Source organism: Aythya marila (genome assembly GCF_965140915.1).
Source record: "Aythya marila genome assembly, chromosome: 4".
NCBI lineage: Eukaryota > Metazoa > Chordata > Aves > Anseriformes > Anatidae > Aythya > Aythya marila.
In genome coordinates, this window is record NC_139045.1 from 74,053,278 (window position 1) to 74,071,297 (window position 18,020).

Here is an 18,020-nt window from a genome sequence, read left to right on the forward strand (position 1 = left end):
TTTTTTTTTTTTTCGGTTTATTTTCGGTCTTTTTTTTGTTTTTTTGTAAGCTCTATTTTTGTATATTTAATTGCTATTTTAAAAATCCTAATGCGTCCTTTTTGCTAATCACACTATTCGTAAGGAAAAGGAGGAGAGAAAAAAAAAAGAAAAAAAAAAAACACAGTTTTTTTTTTTTTTTTTGCATGTGATTTGACTTGAAATGTAAATAAAAGCAGGTTTTGGAAGCGGGGCTGTGTTTGTAGGGGGGTGGGAAACGGCCCCAGCCTCGCCCCCAGAGGGATTTTTGGTGGGTTTGGGGGGATTTGGTTTCAGGAGGCGGTGTGGGGGCGCTGGGTACCTGCTGGCGCGTTCCCTCCGCAGCGGGGCAGAAGAGCAGGAGAAGCCAACAAGGGGGAGTTTGGCGTATACAAAAATAACTGAAATGTTTTATTCCAAGAAAAAAAAAAACAAAGAAAAAACACAAAAAAAGAACTTTTACAAAAGGACGCACACAGCGCGGCACCTGCAGGACCCACACAAACCCACGGGCGGCACGAGGGACGCGAGCTCGGCCCCTCCACGTGTGCCAGGGCAGGATCTTGTTTCGCAGCACAGCTTCCTCCTCTCTCAGCAGCTTCCCCTCGCGTCCCCAAATCTTTTCCAGGCTTCTTCTGCCTCCCCTCAGCTCCCCGGGGCTGCTCCTGGAGACATCGGCCCTGCAAGGATTCCCTTCTGCACCCGGAGGTGCCCTGCCTGCGCCCAAGGGGGCTCTGGAAAAGCCCTGGGGCAAATTCTGGCTGCTAAGCCCCCCCCAGGCCTTACTTGCAGGGGCACAAAAGCTTCCTGAAGCTTTTTCTCTCCCGTTTTTCTCTCCTATCCTCCCCATCCCCTTTTTTTAATTATGGGATGCACTCAGGAAGTTCCAGGCCCTTCAAGCTTTGGAGATACCTCGCTTCGTGCTGCCTGCTCCTGGCAGAACTGACGTGACAGCCTTCAGAGAAGCCTCACACAGGATCTAAGCTAGGAAAAAAAACATCTGAATGGACCGTTTCTCCCCTTTTCAGCCCCAAACGAGAGGCAGGTGCCACGGGGACAACTGAAGCGAGCAGCGTGGGAAGGAGAACGCCAACAGCGCCCTTCTCGCTACAGCCCCTGCGCCTTTTAGAGCCGAACTCTAAAAGTGAGAAGAATTTCTAAGAAACAAGGCAAGGCAAAGCAGAGGAACAAGGAGGATCAACGTACAGGCTGCGTGGATGCAGTCAGCCCGTTTTAAACTGTTGGCCGCTAGCAGCAGCTCTGCTCTTCGGAGAGCTCGTTTGCTCGGTACGCAGCAAGCAACCTGCAAAATCCCAGCCTGGGAGTTGTTACCTTCAGAGGCTCCAAGCTGCAGCGAGCCGCTTCCCAGGCTGCTCACGGGGCTGCGTGCACGGAGAAAAAAAGAGGAGAGAACAACTCGTGGAAGGGAAGAACAGCCTCCCCCCGAACCACAGCACTTTAGCCATTAACGAGCATAAAACGGAGCGTTACAGAGACCCCAAGTGTGGCTGAAAGAAAAGAAATCTTTGGTGTCGTTACGTGCAGCCCGGTCTGACAGCAGAGGGAAAGAAGAAACCTGGTTCACCCTCACGTTTGCTTTCAGCACGCCTCAAGGTCACGGGCTCCTAACGCGATGCCAACACCGCGCCGGTCTGCAGAGCGCCACAGGCTGCGAGCGGAACCGAGCTGAGCAGATTTGGGAAGCCAGGACATGATTTACACCTTCCCTTCCAGCTCTGAGAACCCCTACACAAGGGTAAGAAGCTGCTCTAACAGAAATGAAGCCCCGCTGGCAGGCTGCTGCGTGGTGCGGAGGGGACAGGAGCGGTCCTCAGGGGTTTCAGGTGCCAGGGTTTTAGGCCCTGCCCCAACCCCAGGATTTACAGCGGAACGAGGACCTGACGTTTCATTCGCAGCACGGAAAATGTTGAGCTGGATTCTATAAAATAGGAACTAGGGGGACATCCGGCACTCACAGGGATCTTGAGGAAAGGGAAAGAGCAAATTTTGCACGACGTGACCACCATGAAACGTGTGTGGGAGGCTGCACGGAGAGGGACGCTCGATGGCGGCGGCTTCGTGCCCTGCAGACGCTCAACCCAACTGCATCCCCGCGAGCAAACCCGCTCTGAATTACAGCCTGCCTTCAACTGACAGTCAGCAACATCAATCCTGCCCTCTGACAGGATCACGCAGCCAGTTGTAACAAGTCACCGAAGCCAAACGAGGGCATCGAGGCCCAGGGAGCGCCCCGATTTTGTAGGGCCGACGTCCGGAGGCTGCAGGGAGTCAGGCTGAATCCAGGAGTTCCAGAAGAGCACCGACGGCACCAAAATAACCCTGCAAGCAAACAGACAGCAACAACTCCAACAGCCATCAATAACTCAAACCTGGGCGTGCACCCAACACGAGAGGAAGAATAACAGGAATAAATACTGAACGGTGCAATTTTAAAAACTTATAAAGCATGGTGGAAGAAATAACCAGACGTAGGTACATTAGGAAGTAAATTCTGATTCTGTTTGCTACGAGGGAGTAGAGCTGCAGGGAACCAGCTGTGGTGTCATGGAAATGGTCTAGAAAAATGAAAGTTCACAAGCAAGCACGAGCTTGGCAGTAAATCATTCTTATTGTAGTTCCCAGAGCAATGTGTGTGCTTGCTGGGACCCTGCGATGGTGCCCGGAGGAACAAGGCAGCTGGAACCTGCTGCACAACGCCCAGCACCGCAGCTACAAACCCCACAGGACTGCTCCCAGAGCGCTCCAAGACCTGAGCGTTGTAAGAGAAAATAAAGCTGGAGCGTTGTTTCACCTCGTGTTCCAAGAAGAGAGCTTTCAGCTGTCCCTTCGACCAGTAGTCCAAGGCGTACGCCAGCAGCCTCATGGAGATCGTATTGATCCGCAGGAAATTGCCGACAAAAACCACTCGGTTGATGTTCTGCAGGAATGAGGGAAAAAGATTGAAAAAGATTGGAGAGTTCAGCCTGAATTTGTCGTTTTCTGCTTGCAACAAAAGCCCCACCTTCGAGTTAGAAGGAAAAAAAAACTAGAGTGCTTTTCAAGAAGGCCACGTGTAGCTTTTCAAATCCATTTTCCAGTGGGACTTGATGCAAACCAACTTGAAAGCAAACCAAAAGTCACTGGTCCACATTAAATTCCCCATTAAATCCAGAGAAACTTTACATCACCCCAAAAGCCTGCTCCTGGCAGCTAAGGAGCAAAAATTCCTTGGTGGGTGGGGATGGGAGCCACAGGTAGCAGAGTTACAGGTGTGACTGCAGCTTCTCGAGCTTAGGGATTTCACCAAATCCTTGGGGTTTTGTTATCAGGTCCCGTAACTGCTTAGAAGGGCTGTTTGGCGCGTGCCATCTCCTCTCTCTCCCCCCACCTCTGGCCTTTCACAGGGAAAGCCGAACAGCTTTCAACCTGAAAAAAAATATCTGAAAACCCATAACCAGCACAATTCTGAATGAGAGGAAGAGACCGACCCAGTTGAGATTTAAAGCAGATTTTCAACCAAACTTTTCCCTCACAGAATGGTTCTCTGGAGACAAGGGATTAAGGGAAAGATTCTCATTCTCCAACAGAGAAGTAATTTTCAGTTCCCCCGCTTACTGAGGAATCAGGAACACCTCCTAACTGCTCACATGCTTCTTCTTTGGATCTTCCTTCCACCCCCACACTCATTAACGCTTTGCTCTAACGAACTATTCACCATCTTCTCTTCATTACCCCGTGTGTTGGCAAGGACCCAGCTGATGTTTTGTGGGCACGACTATTTGTGAGATACCTCGCCCGCTTTTAGCAGATAACGATGATAAATCGGGTGTGCAAACGAGTGAGGAGCGGGCTCCGAGCCGAGCGAAGAGCCTCTGCTCTTTCATAGCCCTGTACAATGCTGCTTGACATGAACGCAACAAGGCAGCACTGTAAAGAAGCTGAAAGCACAAAGATACGGTGACGGCTGCGGAAGTGGTGGCACTCGAGCGAGGAAACGGGGTAAAACGGGGTAAAAATAACCCAGGGAACCCCAAGTACGCAGGCAGGCAGGAAGAAAATTCATTTAAGAATCCAAAAGGAGCGGATTACATCTTACTGAACGTCCAGAAATACAGGAACGAATGCACCTGGATGAAGTGTATGCAGGGAAAGAGGCACAGCAGCACGGAAGGGATGCTGCAGAGGGGCAGCAGTGAGGTGGGTTTTCCCTCAGTACCTCGTTGAGGGCGCACATCCGCGCGATGGAGCCGATGTTGTTGGTGATGGTTATCAGGGTGGCCTTCGCGAGGTCCTCCTTGCTGACAGACTCCCGCTTCTCCTTGCTCATCATGTTCCCAAAACTGCAAGGAAAGGCTCGGGGTTAAAGGCCTGGTTAAATCAGAACTCCAGAAGAGAAAGGGAATCACTACATTAACTAAAATGATTCATTTGGAAGCATTTCTAGCTTTAAAAAGCAGCACAGTCAGACATTTAGATCTGGTGCAACACCAGCAGGAGTGGTGGATCTCCTAAAACATACAAATCCAGTTTTTCATCGTTGCAGAAGTTATTGTAGGGAAAAAAAAAACACCACCAAGCCTTACCTGGACGCCACGGCCCAGCCCGGCAGTCCAAAGCGCTCGTAGTCTCCGCCGTAGATGTCCCGCACCAATTTGTCCACTTTGGTGCTGTCCCCGTGGGACGCCATCTCCAGGGCTTCTTCGAAGGTGGAGCAACCGGTGAGAAGGCAGCAGAGACCGAAAAAGGTTCCCCCTCCGAGGCTGCGATGTAAAAGGGAACCCAAGTCACCCACCTGGCTTCTGAAGGGGCACGGGAGCTCGTGCAAGCTGCCCCGTCCCTCCTGCTGCTTCTCTTTTTGGTGAGAATAATCCCAAAAAGAGGAGCTTTTCTCTTTAAACCCACCCCTTTCCAGCGGCCCGCAGCCTGTACGCGACCCCATGCCCTCACAGCCTTCTGCAGAGGGCACGTTCCTAAATAAGAAGGCAGCTTTCCTGTTTTACAAACATCCACCTTCTTCCCAGCGCTCTGAGGAGCTGATCCCAAAATAAATAGCGGTCCTGAGGGCTTCACGGAGCATTAAGGCAGGGCTATGCACAACGCTGGAAAAAACGACATCCTGTGCACGCTGCTGTGCAAACACACCACTAAACACATCTGAGAGGAGTCAGGTCTGTGTTGTGGGGGGGTTATTATTATTATTATCGCTCATTTTCAAGAAATTGTGGAAAAGTTTAAAGCCAAGGAGCTCTCTGGCTCTGCTGGCACCACGAGTCACATCTCCAAGAACTGCAGCAGCCCAGCAATGGCTGGGGAGTTACGGTTGTTCCAGCAGCCCTTCGCCAAAAAAAAAGGTACCTTGCACGGGTTTGGATTCAAATCTCTGCTGCTATGACTGGAGCTAACCGTGGGCACGAGCAGGTTGGGGTTAGTACCGAAACGTGGGATCTCTGCTGAATAAAAGGGTTTAATTCCTGCAGCGGGGCAACTCAGAAAACAGCCTCTAAGGACACAAGTTGCAGCAGGGAAATTAAAACATGAAATTCAGATTCCCTCTTCCAGGAGGGATCTTTATTGGCACAGAGAAGGGACTGCAGGAGAAGCTGGAGGCTGACACTCAACTCGGCCCTGAAAACACCATCTACAACGCAGAAAAAACCATTTAGGAGCCTAAAATAAGGCTCCCTCCCCCCCTCTCACAGCGCTCACCTGGTGCCCGTTACCCGTTTGTAGTTCTCTTTCGAGTAGACGGCCAAAATGCTGACCCCCGAGCCGATGTTCACCAGGAGGAGCGGGTAGGGGTTCTCCAAGGTGAACGGCAGCTTCTGGCACCGCTCGGCGTCCGTGGGGTTTTCGAAGTAGTAGCACTCCGAGTGGCCGTTGAAGCCGACCGAGTCGATGTAGAGCACTCCTTTGATAAGGCAGTCGAGCTCGTCGAGCTTCCGCAGCTGAAGGTCACCCATCTGGCGCGGGGGGAAAGGAAAAGAAAGAGATGGGATATTCGAGAAGTAGCGAGGGACACAAAGGGTTTGTGCTCAGGGCTAGGAAAACGTCTTCATTTCAGTTATCCCCGCATCTCGTGGTGGCAGGGAAAGAAGTGTGGAGGGCAGGAGGGCTGCGCGCCCCCCAGCACGGGCTGCTAACTGCCCTGGTGTGAAGCACGTGTGCACGAAGGAGGGGGAAACAAGCAATTTGAGGCAGATTTGGAAGCCAAGAGAATCCCATCGACTGCCCAGGGGCTCAGGACTAGCGTGAAAAGGAAGAAAAAAAATGAAGAGAGGCTTAACTGCTCAAAAAAAAAAAAAAAAAGAGAGTTCTGAGATTGTTTTCTGCTTATATCACTGCCTGGAGTGCACAAAACCCCTCTTCGGTACATTTTTCGAGGCTTGGTTGAACAAAGAATGTAGCACACACGTACTGCAGCCCTAAACAAGGCTTTATCTTACAAGGAAGCCACACGATGATGTCAAATCCCCCCCACTCCTGACCTCCTTTTGATTAATTCCCCACCTAATTGGGCTGAACCTCAACCAGCCGGGTTACGTGCGTTAGACACAAAACCACACGAGCTAGGGAACGATATGAAAAAAGAATTAAGCATGTGAACACAGTGATGAGGAAACACCAGGAGATCAGCACAATCACGGATTAATAACAGAGCAAATCTTGTAAGGGCACACAGCACGGCAGCCAGCGAGTCGTTGCAGGGCTGTGGGAAGGCTGCATGCACTTTTAGGAAAGGGGTTGGAATTCAGGGAGGTGAACGTGGCTCCGCACAGTTCCCTGAGCTAATTTGGGTTGAATTAGGCGCGCTCTTCCGACGCTGATTTAGAGGAGTTTGGAGTCTGCAGGGAGAGGCTGGAAGCAATTCCTAGCTCGAAGCTCAACCAGGGTGGCGCTAGCAGATCCTAAGTGTGTAGAGAAGCCAAAAATGCCTACTGTGCGAAAGTCCTGCTCAAATTTGTACGCTCCACCTCCCGTGGCACATAAGGTAGTATGGAGGCTCGAGAAGTGCTTTTCGCTTCCCATTTGAATAAAAGCAGGCATGTCATGAGTAGGAAAGCGTATAAAGTGCAGATTGCCTTTGCGTCCACACAGGGTAAGGTCCTTTAGCTCTAGGTGCACATCCCGAATGCCTGTGGAGCCGTAGGCTACGTTGGAGGTCAGGTACTTTCGGATGCTTTTGAGGTTTTCCACTTCTTCCTTCTCCTCTTCGGCGGTGATGTCCTTGGGTTCAAAATACACCAGTTTCACCAAGGTGCCTCCGATGTCCAGGCCAAACCAAGGGAAGACTAGAAAGGGGAGAGAAAAAAAGAATAAAAGAGAAAGAAATGGGCTATGGAACACCAAAACTACTTACAGACTGAATTGATGCATGCAATTCTCTGAGGACTCCAAAACACAGCCCCATTGGAGCTACCCAAACTGGTGGGAAATACAAATTGTGTGCTCTTTGTCAGCACGTGGCTGTCAGCACTGAGAGCCCTCAGCTAACTCCCCCTTTGAGGCACCTGGTGCTTGGGAGCCCCTAAAACCTCTCTGCAATCCCCCAAATCCCCGCAGCACCCTAAAGACACGGCCCCGGCCGGGTGCCGCTCCGATTTTAATCCCCAGCGATTTCTTTCCATGAAGTCCTGAGCCGGAGCCAGAGCCGAGGCTAATTCCAGTGCTGTTCCATCAAAGCAAGGCACAGACAGTAACTAATTACAGCACGCAACGCCGGGGTAGACGAGGCATCTAAGATGCCCCAGGGAGGCGAAAACAAACGTCTAATTGGATTATTTTATTAGTCAAATTCCCCCCCTCGGTGTAAAATACGCATCGGTGGCAGGCCCAGCAGCGGTTACGGCTGCGTTAGGTAATGAGCTTCTTGGAGAAGAGGAAGAGAAAACCCCGATGAGATGGAATCTGCGATGGGAGCAGGGAACTGGAAGGGATTAATAGTGGTGTTAACGAGCTGAAGGCTAGGTGGGAGCCACCGAGACACGGGGGAGCCTGAGCAAAGGGAAAAGCGCAGCCACGGGCTTGTGGCAGCAGGGTGAAACCCTCAGTGTTCTGTAAAGGAAAAAAAACCTGTTCTGTTCTGTGAAGAGAGATGAAAGGAGACATGAGAAGCCCGTAACAGGCCCACAAAGCTCTGAACAGGTGGAACAGCAAGGGTGGAGCCTCTCCGTGAGATGGGGAAAAAAAAAAAACAAGGGGAGAACCAGAAAACCCAAGGGGAGGATGCTCTCCTGGCCGGGCGCCACCACCAGCTGCTGTTTCTCCTCAAATACTGATTTCTCCAGCGTCTATCACGGTCGGAGACAGTTTTCCTGGCCCAATTTGGGATCTGCAGGCTCAGCTGTCTCCCAGCACCTTCCAGGAAGCGTTTTGCCTCTCGGTGGTGTCTAAAAGAAAGGCCTGCTAAAGCAGGTGCAGCGTCTTCAAAGCAATTTTCTTCCAAAAGAACAAAATTCTTCATCTTTTGGCCTGAGGAAGTTTCTCCTCCCTTAGCACAGGCGCTGCACGAAGCATCCTGTGAGCACTTTTTCATACACACAGTTCAGTTGTGGCTTTCTGTCTCAAAACCATGCATTTTTTCCAGTGGGCAGATCTCTGGATCCAGTCTGTGAGCGAAGTGGGGAGCTTCCAGCCCCCCAAAACACAGCTGGAGGAGCTGCAGAGCACCAGGATGGAAGAGGTGATGAGTTAAAGGTCTCCGTGGTGGGTTTTCTTCATGTGACAGGCAGGATTGCAGGCTGATCCCTGAGTTCGGAGGCACTTCTGTTAGCAGCTAAAAAGATTTTCCCATGGAGCAACGAAGACTGATGATTTAGCCGAGTGCACAACGACAAAAACCACTCAATGCCGTATTTTAATAGCGTTATGCTGCTATGGAAATGGGAGAGCTGGGGGAAAAGGAAAAAAAACAGCATTTGTCAGCATTAAATGCAGAGTGCCACTCGTCTCACAGCTCCGAAAAGGGGAATTCACGTTTCATACGTGACTCCAAATCAGGAAAAAGCATTTAAAAGCATCAAAGCTTAAATTCTGTGTTGCAAAGGAGCTGCTGAAGCAGAGTTTTAGGGCTTCTTATTCGGAAGAAGACGCTAGAAGTTCCAAAGCCAACGTTCTGCTGCTCCTCGCTGCCTGGGTATCGCTGGTTTCTCTCCTCCTTCCTCTTCCTCCCAGCCCAGCCCGCAGGCGCAGACCTCACAGGAAACTCCAACAACCCTAAAAAGGAATTCCTCCTTTTGCAGAAACTGCCCAAGAGCAGAGCGGGGGGGTTTAATCCCTTAATGCACGGCTCCACCCGCACCCACCCTCATTTTTGAGCTCTCCTTCGCAGCTGATGGCTCCCTAAGGAGGAATCCTGTGGCTCCCAGCGGGATCTCCAGGATCTTCAGGGGATCTCCTTAGAGGCAGCCACACCAGACTCGCTTCCCAAGGTGGTTTTGCTGCACGTGAATGACAAAGGCAATCACTGAGGAGGCTCTGCAGCGGGTGAGCGCTTTGAAACCGCTTTTTGGGGCTTTTTTTTTGGCCGTAACGGTGTGGTTGGCAAAGAAAAAGTCTCCCTTTTCTCCAGCAGCCAGAAAAAAAAGCCTTTAGCACTGAGGAGAAGATCACGGAAAGCACCGCACGATGCGGGGACTGCAGCGGCTCAGCTGCACGGTAATTCTGATTGCTGCTTTCAGGCCGGGCTGCCCCGGCCTCAGGCTCTGTTTGGGGTGTCCTTCAAGGGCTGTGTCCTTCAGGAGCCGTGTTATGGTGCCGCTGCCTCCTCCTGTGGGCACCCCCGGGCACCTGCAGGCCCCCAGCTCCGGGAAAGCGGCCACGGCTGCTGCCAAAACCCGGGCTGCCGCCTGCTCCGTGCCAGCCCACGCGGTGTGGCTCAGGGGCCGGCTTGTCACAACGTCCCTGCTGAGCCGTGGCGCTTCTCTGCTCCCCTGCTCCCCATTGCCATGCTCCCACTGGGCACTGCTCCAACCCTCACTGCCTGGCTCTGCCTGTGGGCTGCTGTCCCTTGTGTCCCTTCGTCCCGTATCCCCCCCTGCCCCCCTGTCTGTGTGCCGTGCCCTCCTGTCTTTCTGTCCTCTTGTCCCCCACCTGTGTCCTTCTGTCTCCCTGGCCCTTTATCCTCCTGCCCTGTGTCCCCTCCTTTCCCCTGTGTCTCCCCCTGTCCTTCTGTCCCCCTACCCCACGTCCCCTGTCCCCTTATCCCCCGTCCTTCTGTCCCCTGCCTGTGTCCCCTGTCCCCTTATCCCCTGTCCTTCTGTCCCCTTGTGTCCCCCGTCCTTCTGTCCCCTGCCTGTGTCCCCCTGTCCTTCCATCCCCCTGCTCCCTGTCCCCTTATCCCCTGTCCTTCTGTCCCCTTGTGTCCCCCGTCCTTCTGTCCCCTGCCTGTGTCCCCCTGTCCTTCCATCCCCCTGCTCCCTGTCCCCTTATCCCCTGTCCTTCTGTCCCCCCGTCCCTGCAGCCCAACCCCATTACACCCCCATAGCGCCCCCTGCACCCCCTTAGCCCCGCCCCAACCCCATAGCCCCACCCACCTCCCTTTACCACGCCCCCTCCCTTAAACCCCGCCCACCTCCTCCCACCCACCCCTCCTTCCCCTTAAGCCCCGCCCCTCCTCTAGGCCACACCCCCTTCTCACCCATGCCCCGCCCCTCCCTTTAGGCCCCTCCCCCTTCCTTTAAACCCCTCCCCCTCCCCTCCAGGCCCCGCCCCCTCCCCTGAGGCGCACTCACGCGGCCGGTTCTTGCGGACCGAGTCCCGCCGCTGCCTGCCGCTAGGCCCGGCCGCCGCCGAGCTGTCAGCGCCCGCCGCGCCTCCACCTCCACCTCCGCTCCACCGCCTCGGGGGCCCGGCGTCCGCTCCCCGCCTCCGGGCCTTGTCCTCCGCCCCGCCGCCGTTGCGCAGCGGCTCCATCCGCAGCGCGGCCCTTCCCCATGGGCCGCCCGCCCCGCCGCGCCCCTCAGCCGCCGCCGTCGCCGCCGCCACAGCCGCAGCCGCCGCCCGCAGCGCGCCTGCGCCGAGCGGCCCCGGCCCTGCCTCCCCCCCCGTCTGAGGGCCCGGCCGCGCTCGCTCCTGCCCCGAGGGAAGGGGGCGGGAGGAGCCGTGAGGCGGCGGCCAATCGGCTGCCGCCGCCGAGCGGAGCGACGGGTGCGGTGGCCAATGAGGGGAGAGGGATGGGAGGCGGCGGGGTGGGGAGCCAATAGGAGGAGGGAGCGCGGGGAGGGGAGGGGCGGGGGATGGGAGACAGAGTTAGCCTATGGCGTGCTTTCGGCAGGAGAATGGCAGGGCCGTCGGCCAATGGAGTGAGGCGAATGCGGTTGGGGCGGGATAACGCGGATGATTGACAGCCGGGGTAACCATGGCAACGCAGACGGGGGCCTAGGGGAAGACTGCAGTAGGCCCGGCTGGGCTGGGCCGCGGGGGGGGGGCTGCTTTGCATACGATTTGCATATGCAAATAGCGAGGCCTCTCCCTCCGGCTGCCTTTTCTGTCACGACATGAGCGCAATATGTCACGACATGCACCCCCACACACCCTTAGGGCCGCCCCTAGGGAAATGGGGGCACTCCCACTGGGGGCGGGTCTGGACTGAGGGCTAATTGGTAATTAGCCATGGGTAATTAGGGGGTAACGGCTGATTGCTAATTACCTGGCGCACCCCCAGCACGGCCGGCTGTGACCTTAGCCCTGCGGCCTGCCCTGCCCTCGCTGCGCCCCGCAGAGGACACCCAACGCTGCAAAAAGGGCTGCTTCCAGCCACCTTGCCCAAAACCTCCCTAATTCTCCCCAAAAGCCACCCGGGAACCCCCCACCAGCAGGGTTTGGGAGCGGAGCTGAACCCAGAGGGGCTCAGCTCCATCCCTGCACCAGCTCCTGCAGGCACAGGGTCAGGATTTGGGATTTATTTCAGTTCCCCTTCCCCCTGTCCCCCCCATACCCTTCCCCGCCCTACAAAATTTGGGATTTTCCCCCCGTTACGCGCAGGGCACCTCAAGGGTTCTGTGAAGTGGCAAAGGATTTTATTCCGTGTTCCACAACACGCCTCGTTGTTTATTTTTTAAAGGATCCGCAGGGCACAATCCCCTTCCCGCGGGTTCGCCCGCTGCCGAGGCTCTGAAAGTGCTACGTGGCGAGGTGGGAGCGGCGGCACGTCGCACCGAACACCGAAAAAAATGAAAAAAAAAAGAGAAAACTTCGTGCTTTTATCAAGTAAAATGAATCAGCCGCTTCCCAGGAGCGATTCAATCGGAAATACGAAGTGAGTGAGACGTCGCGACGAAGTTCTGGGGAAATAAGGGAAGAATTCTGCTAAGAGAGCCCTGCTCCGGGTGCTGCATTTGGGAAGATTTTCCGCGTCCGCTGCAAATTCAGAGGAAATCCGAGCGTTAAAAGCTGCGGCTTCCGTGGGGAGCTGTGTGCGAAGCGCTCACGGACAAAATTCCTTAAGGCTGAGCAAAATGTTTCGCTGGGCACTGCTGGCGGGGAATTCCGGGCTCTTCTCCCTGCTTGGGGGGAGCTTTGGGAATTCACCGCGGCCTTTTTGAGAGGAGAGCAGCCCCCGGCACGGCAGAGGACGTAAAGTGCGCTCTGAAAGCCCTCTGCCACCCACTGACGGATCCAAAACCGGGCGCAGCTCACGTCCAGCCCCAAAATCAGCCCCGTCAGAGCGAAATCCCGCTGTTTGTTTCCTGCCCATCGTTTTTCGGAAGGCACTTCGTGCGTTTGGCTGCGGAATTGAATTGGGTTTGGGGTTTGAGCTCGGTTGGAAGCCCCGCAGCACGATCCCCGTGCGCTCCAAGCCGCTCCCTGGGGGCGGTCGGGAAATTCGGGACCCGAATTTGGAACGGGACCTTTGGGGTAAGGCTGCTCCTCGGGGTTTCAGACGTCTCCTCGGGGTTTCAGACGTGCCAGACGAATCCCTGCGGGGAAGAGGAACCTCCCAAGGGCGGCCCCGGCTCCCCGTTTCCCTCTCCCCTCCTCTATTTCTGCAGCCGGGCGTACACCAGGAAGGCCACGGCGGAGATGAGTGCGATGCCCACGGCCGGGACGAGGTAGGGCAAGGAAAACCCGGGGCTGTCCCCAGAGCTGGGGACACTGCGGCCACCCCTCGAGTGAGAATCTGGGAGGCTGCCCACGCCGCCAGCTCCGTCCTGGAGCTCGTTGCTCGCCTTCAGCAGCACGCTGGGGCTGTGCTCCACGCGGATCTCCTCGGTTCTCCAGCTGAGAGGCGAACAGGAGCGCGTTTCCCCCGCTTCTTCTCTTCCAGGAACCGGGGAACAACGTCCCGAAGCGGATCCCTCGTGCGTTTCTCCGGGATCTGAGCTGTCTGAGCTCATCAGGAGCGGGTCGCTGCTCAAACCGAGGTGATCGGTGGCCTCGGAAGCCACCCGCGGGCTTTCCCCCGGCAGCGAGAGGAGGACGCCCGGCTTGCTGAGCTCCACGTCCTCCTCCGGGCCGTTGGGAGAGGCCCAGACGCTTGTGGCGGAGCTCCCCCGGCAGGACGTCCTCCCAGGTGGGCTCACGGAGCTTCCCCCCACTGCTGAGCCCTGCAGAGGGGCTGCCGAGGCCGGGAGCACCTTTGGGAGACAGCAAAAGGGGGAAAAAGGGGAGCAGGGAGGTGCTGACCAACGAATCTTGGCTCCCTTTCTCCTCCCAACATTTGGGAAACCATCCCAAACCCCAAAGCTGACCAAACGAAGCCCCACAAAATCAGGGGGGGATGTTCCAGTGAGGTTGGGGTCGGGCTGGGCTCGTGTGTGCTGCAACAGCCAGCAGGCGAGGCTGCACACAGGCCCTAAAATACAGCTTGGGGACAGGAAAAGGAAGACAGGGGGGAAAAAAACCCGAGTAAACTCACCCCCAGCTCAAAAAGCCTTACGCTGCAGCAAAAATAAAAAGGTCCCAGGCAGGGGAGATTAAAAGGACCTGAATGAGGCACCGAAAGGTCACCTACTTTCTCCTCTGCTGGCACAGGGGGGGTGCTGCTGGCTGCCTTCCCTGCAGGCAGCGTTTGCTCTGGCACAGGAAGCTTCCAGGAGATGTCACGGGATGGGGAAGCGTCTCTGGGGGCGGTGGTTTCCACCCGAGTGTCTGACGGGGAGAGAACAAGACGCTGCGTTAACCAGGAGACCTTCCAGAAGCTCGCCGCCAGCCAGCTTGGGAAGGAAACTCACCTCCACCTTCGTGTTCTCGCAGCATCCCGGCCAGTTTCTGCTCTGCATCGAACTGCTTCTGGATGAGGAGGGGGCTGCGCACATCCACCAGGCTGCTGGGAGCCTCTCCGTGCTCAGCGCCGAGCTCAGCCTCCTTCTCCTGCCTCCCCTGCGATCCCGGGGGCTCTGCCAACTCCGCGGAGAGCTCGGCGGAGATGTAAACGTCTTCCTGGGGCTCGTTTCTGGGCTGCCCCGCGCCGCGAGCGCTGAGCGGGTCCCTGAGCGGGACGGATGTGCCCAGCCCTGAGCCCGGCGCCGCACGGTGCAGGTGTTTGGAGTTCCCGAAGCAGCCGTCGGCCACGCACACCGGGGATCGCTGGCTCAGCCACTCCCGGCCCTGCTCGGGGGGCGCAGCCCACAGAAGAAGCTCCCCGGGGGGCCCCGCTGCCACCCCCTCAGCCTCCGTCGGGCACGAGAGCGGCCCCGCAGCGCTGCGCCCATCGCTCGCTCCACTGTAGGTTGTGGCCAGAGGTGGTGGTGGAGGCTGCGGGCTCGTTTTTTCCAGGGGCTGGAAGAAAAGGAGCTGGTAAATCGCTGGGCAGCCCCGTTTTGTCCCGGCTGAGGACTCACAGGGCACCAGGGAGCACAGAACAAGAGCAAAGCCCGTCCTCGCACGGTTATAGGGCCAAGTGGAGGCTAAAAGGGTGCAGCTTGCTGCTTCTCACCAGCAGAAGCCACATTCTACCCCAAATTCTGCGTGGAAATGGCACAGAAGGTGCCCGGGTGGGTGAAGCTGCCAGGTGCAGCGAGCACAAAGCAGAAACCAGCAGCAAGAGCGTGCTCGTGGCACCCAAAGCACCAAAACTCGGCTCCAAAAGGGATCTTTGCAGCCCTGTCCTGCTCACCTTTTCCTGCACAGGGGCCCTGGCGTCCAGGTCGGTGCTGGGAACGTCCCTGCTTGCAGCTGGGCTCGCACTGGTGGCAGCAGAGCCCCCAGTGGACGAGGTGCAGCGGGGAGGATCGGCCAGCGGGGCGTCCGCAGCGGGTTTTGGCCCCGAAAATGGCAGCTGGGCACTGACAGAGACAGCAGGCTGGGCATCGGGAGGGAAGGAGGCAGCAGCAGGATTTGGAGCAGCTGGCGGAGCTGAGGCTCTTGGAGAAGCTGAGGAGGTGCAGGTAAAAGCTGAGGCGGCGCGGAAAAGCCGAGGAGGCAGAGGGTGGATGTGGGGCTGAGGCAGCCCCTCTCGCACCCATGCTCCATCCCCACATCAGCCAAACCGGCAGCACCCCTTAATTCCCGTTTCCACCTCCCCTTAGGACAAGGATGCCGAGACACCGAGCCCACTGCCACCCCAAGCAGCTTTGAACAAGGATCCCTGCCGCCCTCCTCCCGTCCCCAGGCACGTCACCAGGGCAAGGTGCTGCGGGGAGGCCGCTTACGGATTCGGTAGAGGTCGTAGACCTGCTGCAGCTCTTCAGCCAGGTGCCCCGCGTTGTTCTGGTGCAGGGCGTTGATCAGGTCGGTCACCCAGCCCCGGCAGCACTTCACGCGCTGATAGAATTTGTAGGCGGTCGCATTGCTGCCCCGCATCTCCTGTCGGGTATGAAGTTCATCCTGAACAAAGAACACCAAGAGGCAAGGCGTGCCTTAGAAGGAGAATCACAGAACTGTTTGGGTTGGAAGGGACCCTAAAACCCAGCTATTTCCAGCCCCTGCCATGGGCAGGGACATCTCCCACCAGACCAGGTTGCCCAAAGCCCCATCCAGCCTGGCCTTGGGCATTGCCAGGGCTGGGGCAGCCACAGCTCCTCGGGGCGGCCTGGGCAGGGCCTCACCACCCTCATAGTGAAGGATTTCTACCTTGTATCTAACCTAAATCTGCCCTCTTTTAGTTTAAAGTTGTTACCCCTTGTCCTATCACTGCCCTCCCCCGACAAAGAGTCCCTCCCCAGCATTCCTGCAGCCCCCTTTAGGTACGGGCAGGCCACTGGGAGCTCTCCCTGGGGGTTTCTCTTCCCCAGGCCCACCACTCCCCTCTCTCAGAGCTGTTCCAGCCCCTGAGCACCCCCACGGCCTCCTCAGGCCCTGCTCCAGCAGCTCCACTTCCCCGTGCTGGGCCCAGAGCCGAGCACAGCACCACGAAGGGGGGTCAAAACAGCAGAGCAGAAGGTGACACCCCCCTCCCTCGCTTTGCTGGCCACAAATAAACAGAAACAAAGCTTCTGCACCCCCCTCCCCCCCACCCCGTGCTATAACACCAGGCGAGGTGCCCGGTTTTAACACCGGCGACTTACCCTGTCCGCTTCGGTGAGGCAGCCGAGGGAATCGACCAGCGACGCCACGTGGATGTTCTTGAACTTGGCCATGTTCCTCAGGATGTGGTTGTACACCTTGTCCTCCGCGAAGCCCATCCCGCCTCAGCGCCTGAGGGGGAGAGGGAGGCCCGAGGGGGAGCAGGGCCCGCTTGGCGACGCCCGGCGGAGCTCGAAGGGGGCACCGAGAGGCAGCTCCCGAGCACGGAGGCAGCACGGGGAGCTTTTTGGGGAAAAAAACACCTCAGCCTGGCCTCCCGGGGCAGCTCTGAGGGGATTTAGGGTCGGGGACGCGCTCCCGGTACCTCACAACCCTCCCGGCCCGCCGCCGCCACAGCCGCCGCGTCACCGGCCGGCCGCTAATCCCGCCCACTTTCCCCTTCTCGCGTCTCTCATTGGTCGCAACGCCTGTCCGTCGAGGGAAAGGCGGGCGCTGATAGGCGGAGGGCTGTGAGGTGGCCTAGGGCCGCCCCGCGGGCTGAGGCCTCGGGGCCGCGCCCGGTTGTGGGCGGCCGGGCCTTGCGGAAAAGGTCCCAGCTCGGGCTGGGCAAAACGCCTCGTTTTCCTCATTTTGTTCACTTCTGGGCTCTAGTTTGCCTCACAATGCAGGGAAAACGCTTCGTTTTCCGCATTTTGGGTTCGATTTGTGCTGTAGTTCGCCTCACGGTGGAGGGAAAACACGTCATGTTCCACATTGTGCCCACATTCCGGCTGAAGTTTGGCTCACAGTGGAGGCGAAATGCTTCATTTTCCCCATTTTGGGTCCAAATTTGGACTGAAGATTGGCTCACGGGAAGAAAAACACTTCATTATCCACATTTTGGGTTCACATTCGGGCTGTAGTTTTCCTCATGGTGAAGGAAATACACTTCATTTTCCACATTTTCTCCACATTTCGGCTGTAGTTTGCCTCACACTGGAAGAAAAATGCTTCGTTTTCCACATTTTGTGCACATTTGGGCTGAAATCTGGCTCACGCACGGTGGAGGCAAAACGTTTCATCTTCCCCATTTGGAGTACAAATTTGGGCTGAAGTTTGGCTCATGGGGGAGGAAAAATACTTCATGTGCCACATTTTGTCCCCATTTGGGCTGTAGTTTGCCTCACAGTGGAGGGGAAACACTTCATTATCCACATTTTGGGTTCACATTTGGGCTGTAGTTTGCCTCCTGGTGAAGGAAAAACACTTCATTTTCGACGTTTTCTCCAGATTTCGGCTGTAGTTTGCCTCACGGTGGAGGAAAAAACGCTTCGTTTTCCACATTTTGTCCCCATTTGGGCTGTAGTTTGGCTCACAGTGGAGGGAAAACACATTTCGCCCACATTTTGTCCACATTTGTGTTGAAGTTTGGCTCACGGAGGAAGCAAAATGTTTCGTTTTCCCCATTTTGGGTCCACATCTGGGCTGTAGTTTGGCTCACAATGGAGGGAAAATGCTTCGTTTTCCACATTTAGGGTCCAAATTTGGGCTGAAGTTTGGCTCACAGGGGAGGAAAAACACTTCGTTTTCCACAATTTCTCCACATTTTGGCTGTAGTT

At 56.2% G+C, this 18,020-nt stretch overlaps 2 protein-coding genes and 1 long non-coding RNA gene across 5 annotated transcripts; 1 reads left to right on the plus strand and 2 right to left on the minus strand.

The window, feature by feature from the left end:
* Positions 1-383: 383 nt before the first annotated feature.
* Positions 384-11,043, minus strand: PANK2 (pantothenate kinase 2). Of its 3 annotated transcripts, none has more exons than XM_082758721.1 (7): positions 10,749-11,043; positions 6,955-7,307; positions 5,725-5,978; positions 4,602-4,778; positions 4,235-4,358; positions 2,831-2,956; positions 384-2,358 (listed from the first exon to the last, which is right to left on the minus strand). In XM_082758721.1, exons 1-7 carry the CDS (start codon positions 10,927-10,929, stop codon positions 2,308-2,310), a joined length of 1,266 nt encoding a protein of 421 aa, XP_082614847.1. In that variant the 5' UTR covers positions 10,930-11,043; the 3' UTR covers positions 384-2,307. The 3 variants fall into 3 exon arrangements, with proteins under 3 accessions (XP_082614847.1, XP_082614846.1, XP_082614848.1); XM_082758720.1 differs by lacking the exon at positions 10,749-11,043 and adding an exon at positions 8,089-8,299 and having other exon boundaries at positions 389-2,358; XM_082758722.1 differs by lacking the exon at positions 10,749-11,043 and having other exon boundaries at positions 398-2,358; positions 7,098-7,235.
* On the plus strand, positions 9,231-12,093 carry LOC309877420. The gene is made up of 3 exons (XR_014317357.1): positions 9,231-9,501; positions 9,590-9,672; positions 12,080-12,093. It is a non-coding gene; the product is annotated as an uncharacterized lncRNA (long non-coding RNA).
* MAVS (mitochondrial antiviral signaling protein) lies at positions 12,032-16,810 on the minus strand. Its single transcript, XM_082758719.1, has 6 exons — positions 16,464-16,810; positions 15,609-15,783; positions 15,074-15,330; positions 14,190-14,736; positions 13,970-14,106; positions 12,032-13,592 (listed from the first exon to the last, which is right to left on the minus strand). The coding sequence occupies exons 1-6, from the start codon at positions 16,578-16,580 to the stop codon at positions 12,996-12,998; spliced, it is 1,830 nt and encodes a 609-aa protein (XP_082614845.1). The 5' UTR covers positions 16,581-16,810; the 3' UTR covers positions 12,032-12,995.
* Positions 16,811-18,020: the final 1,210 nt, after the last annotated feature.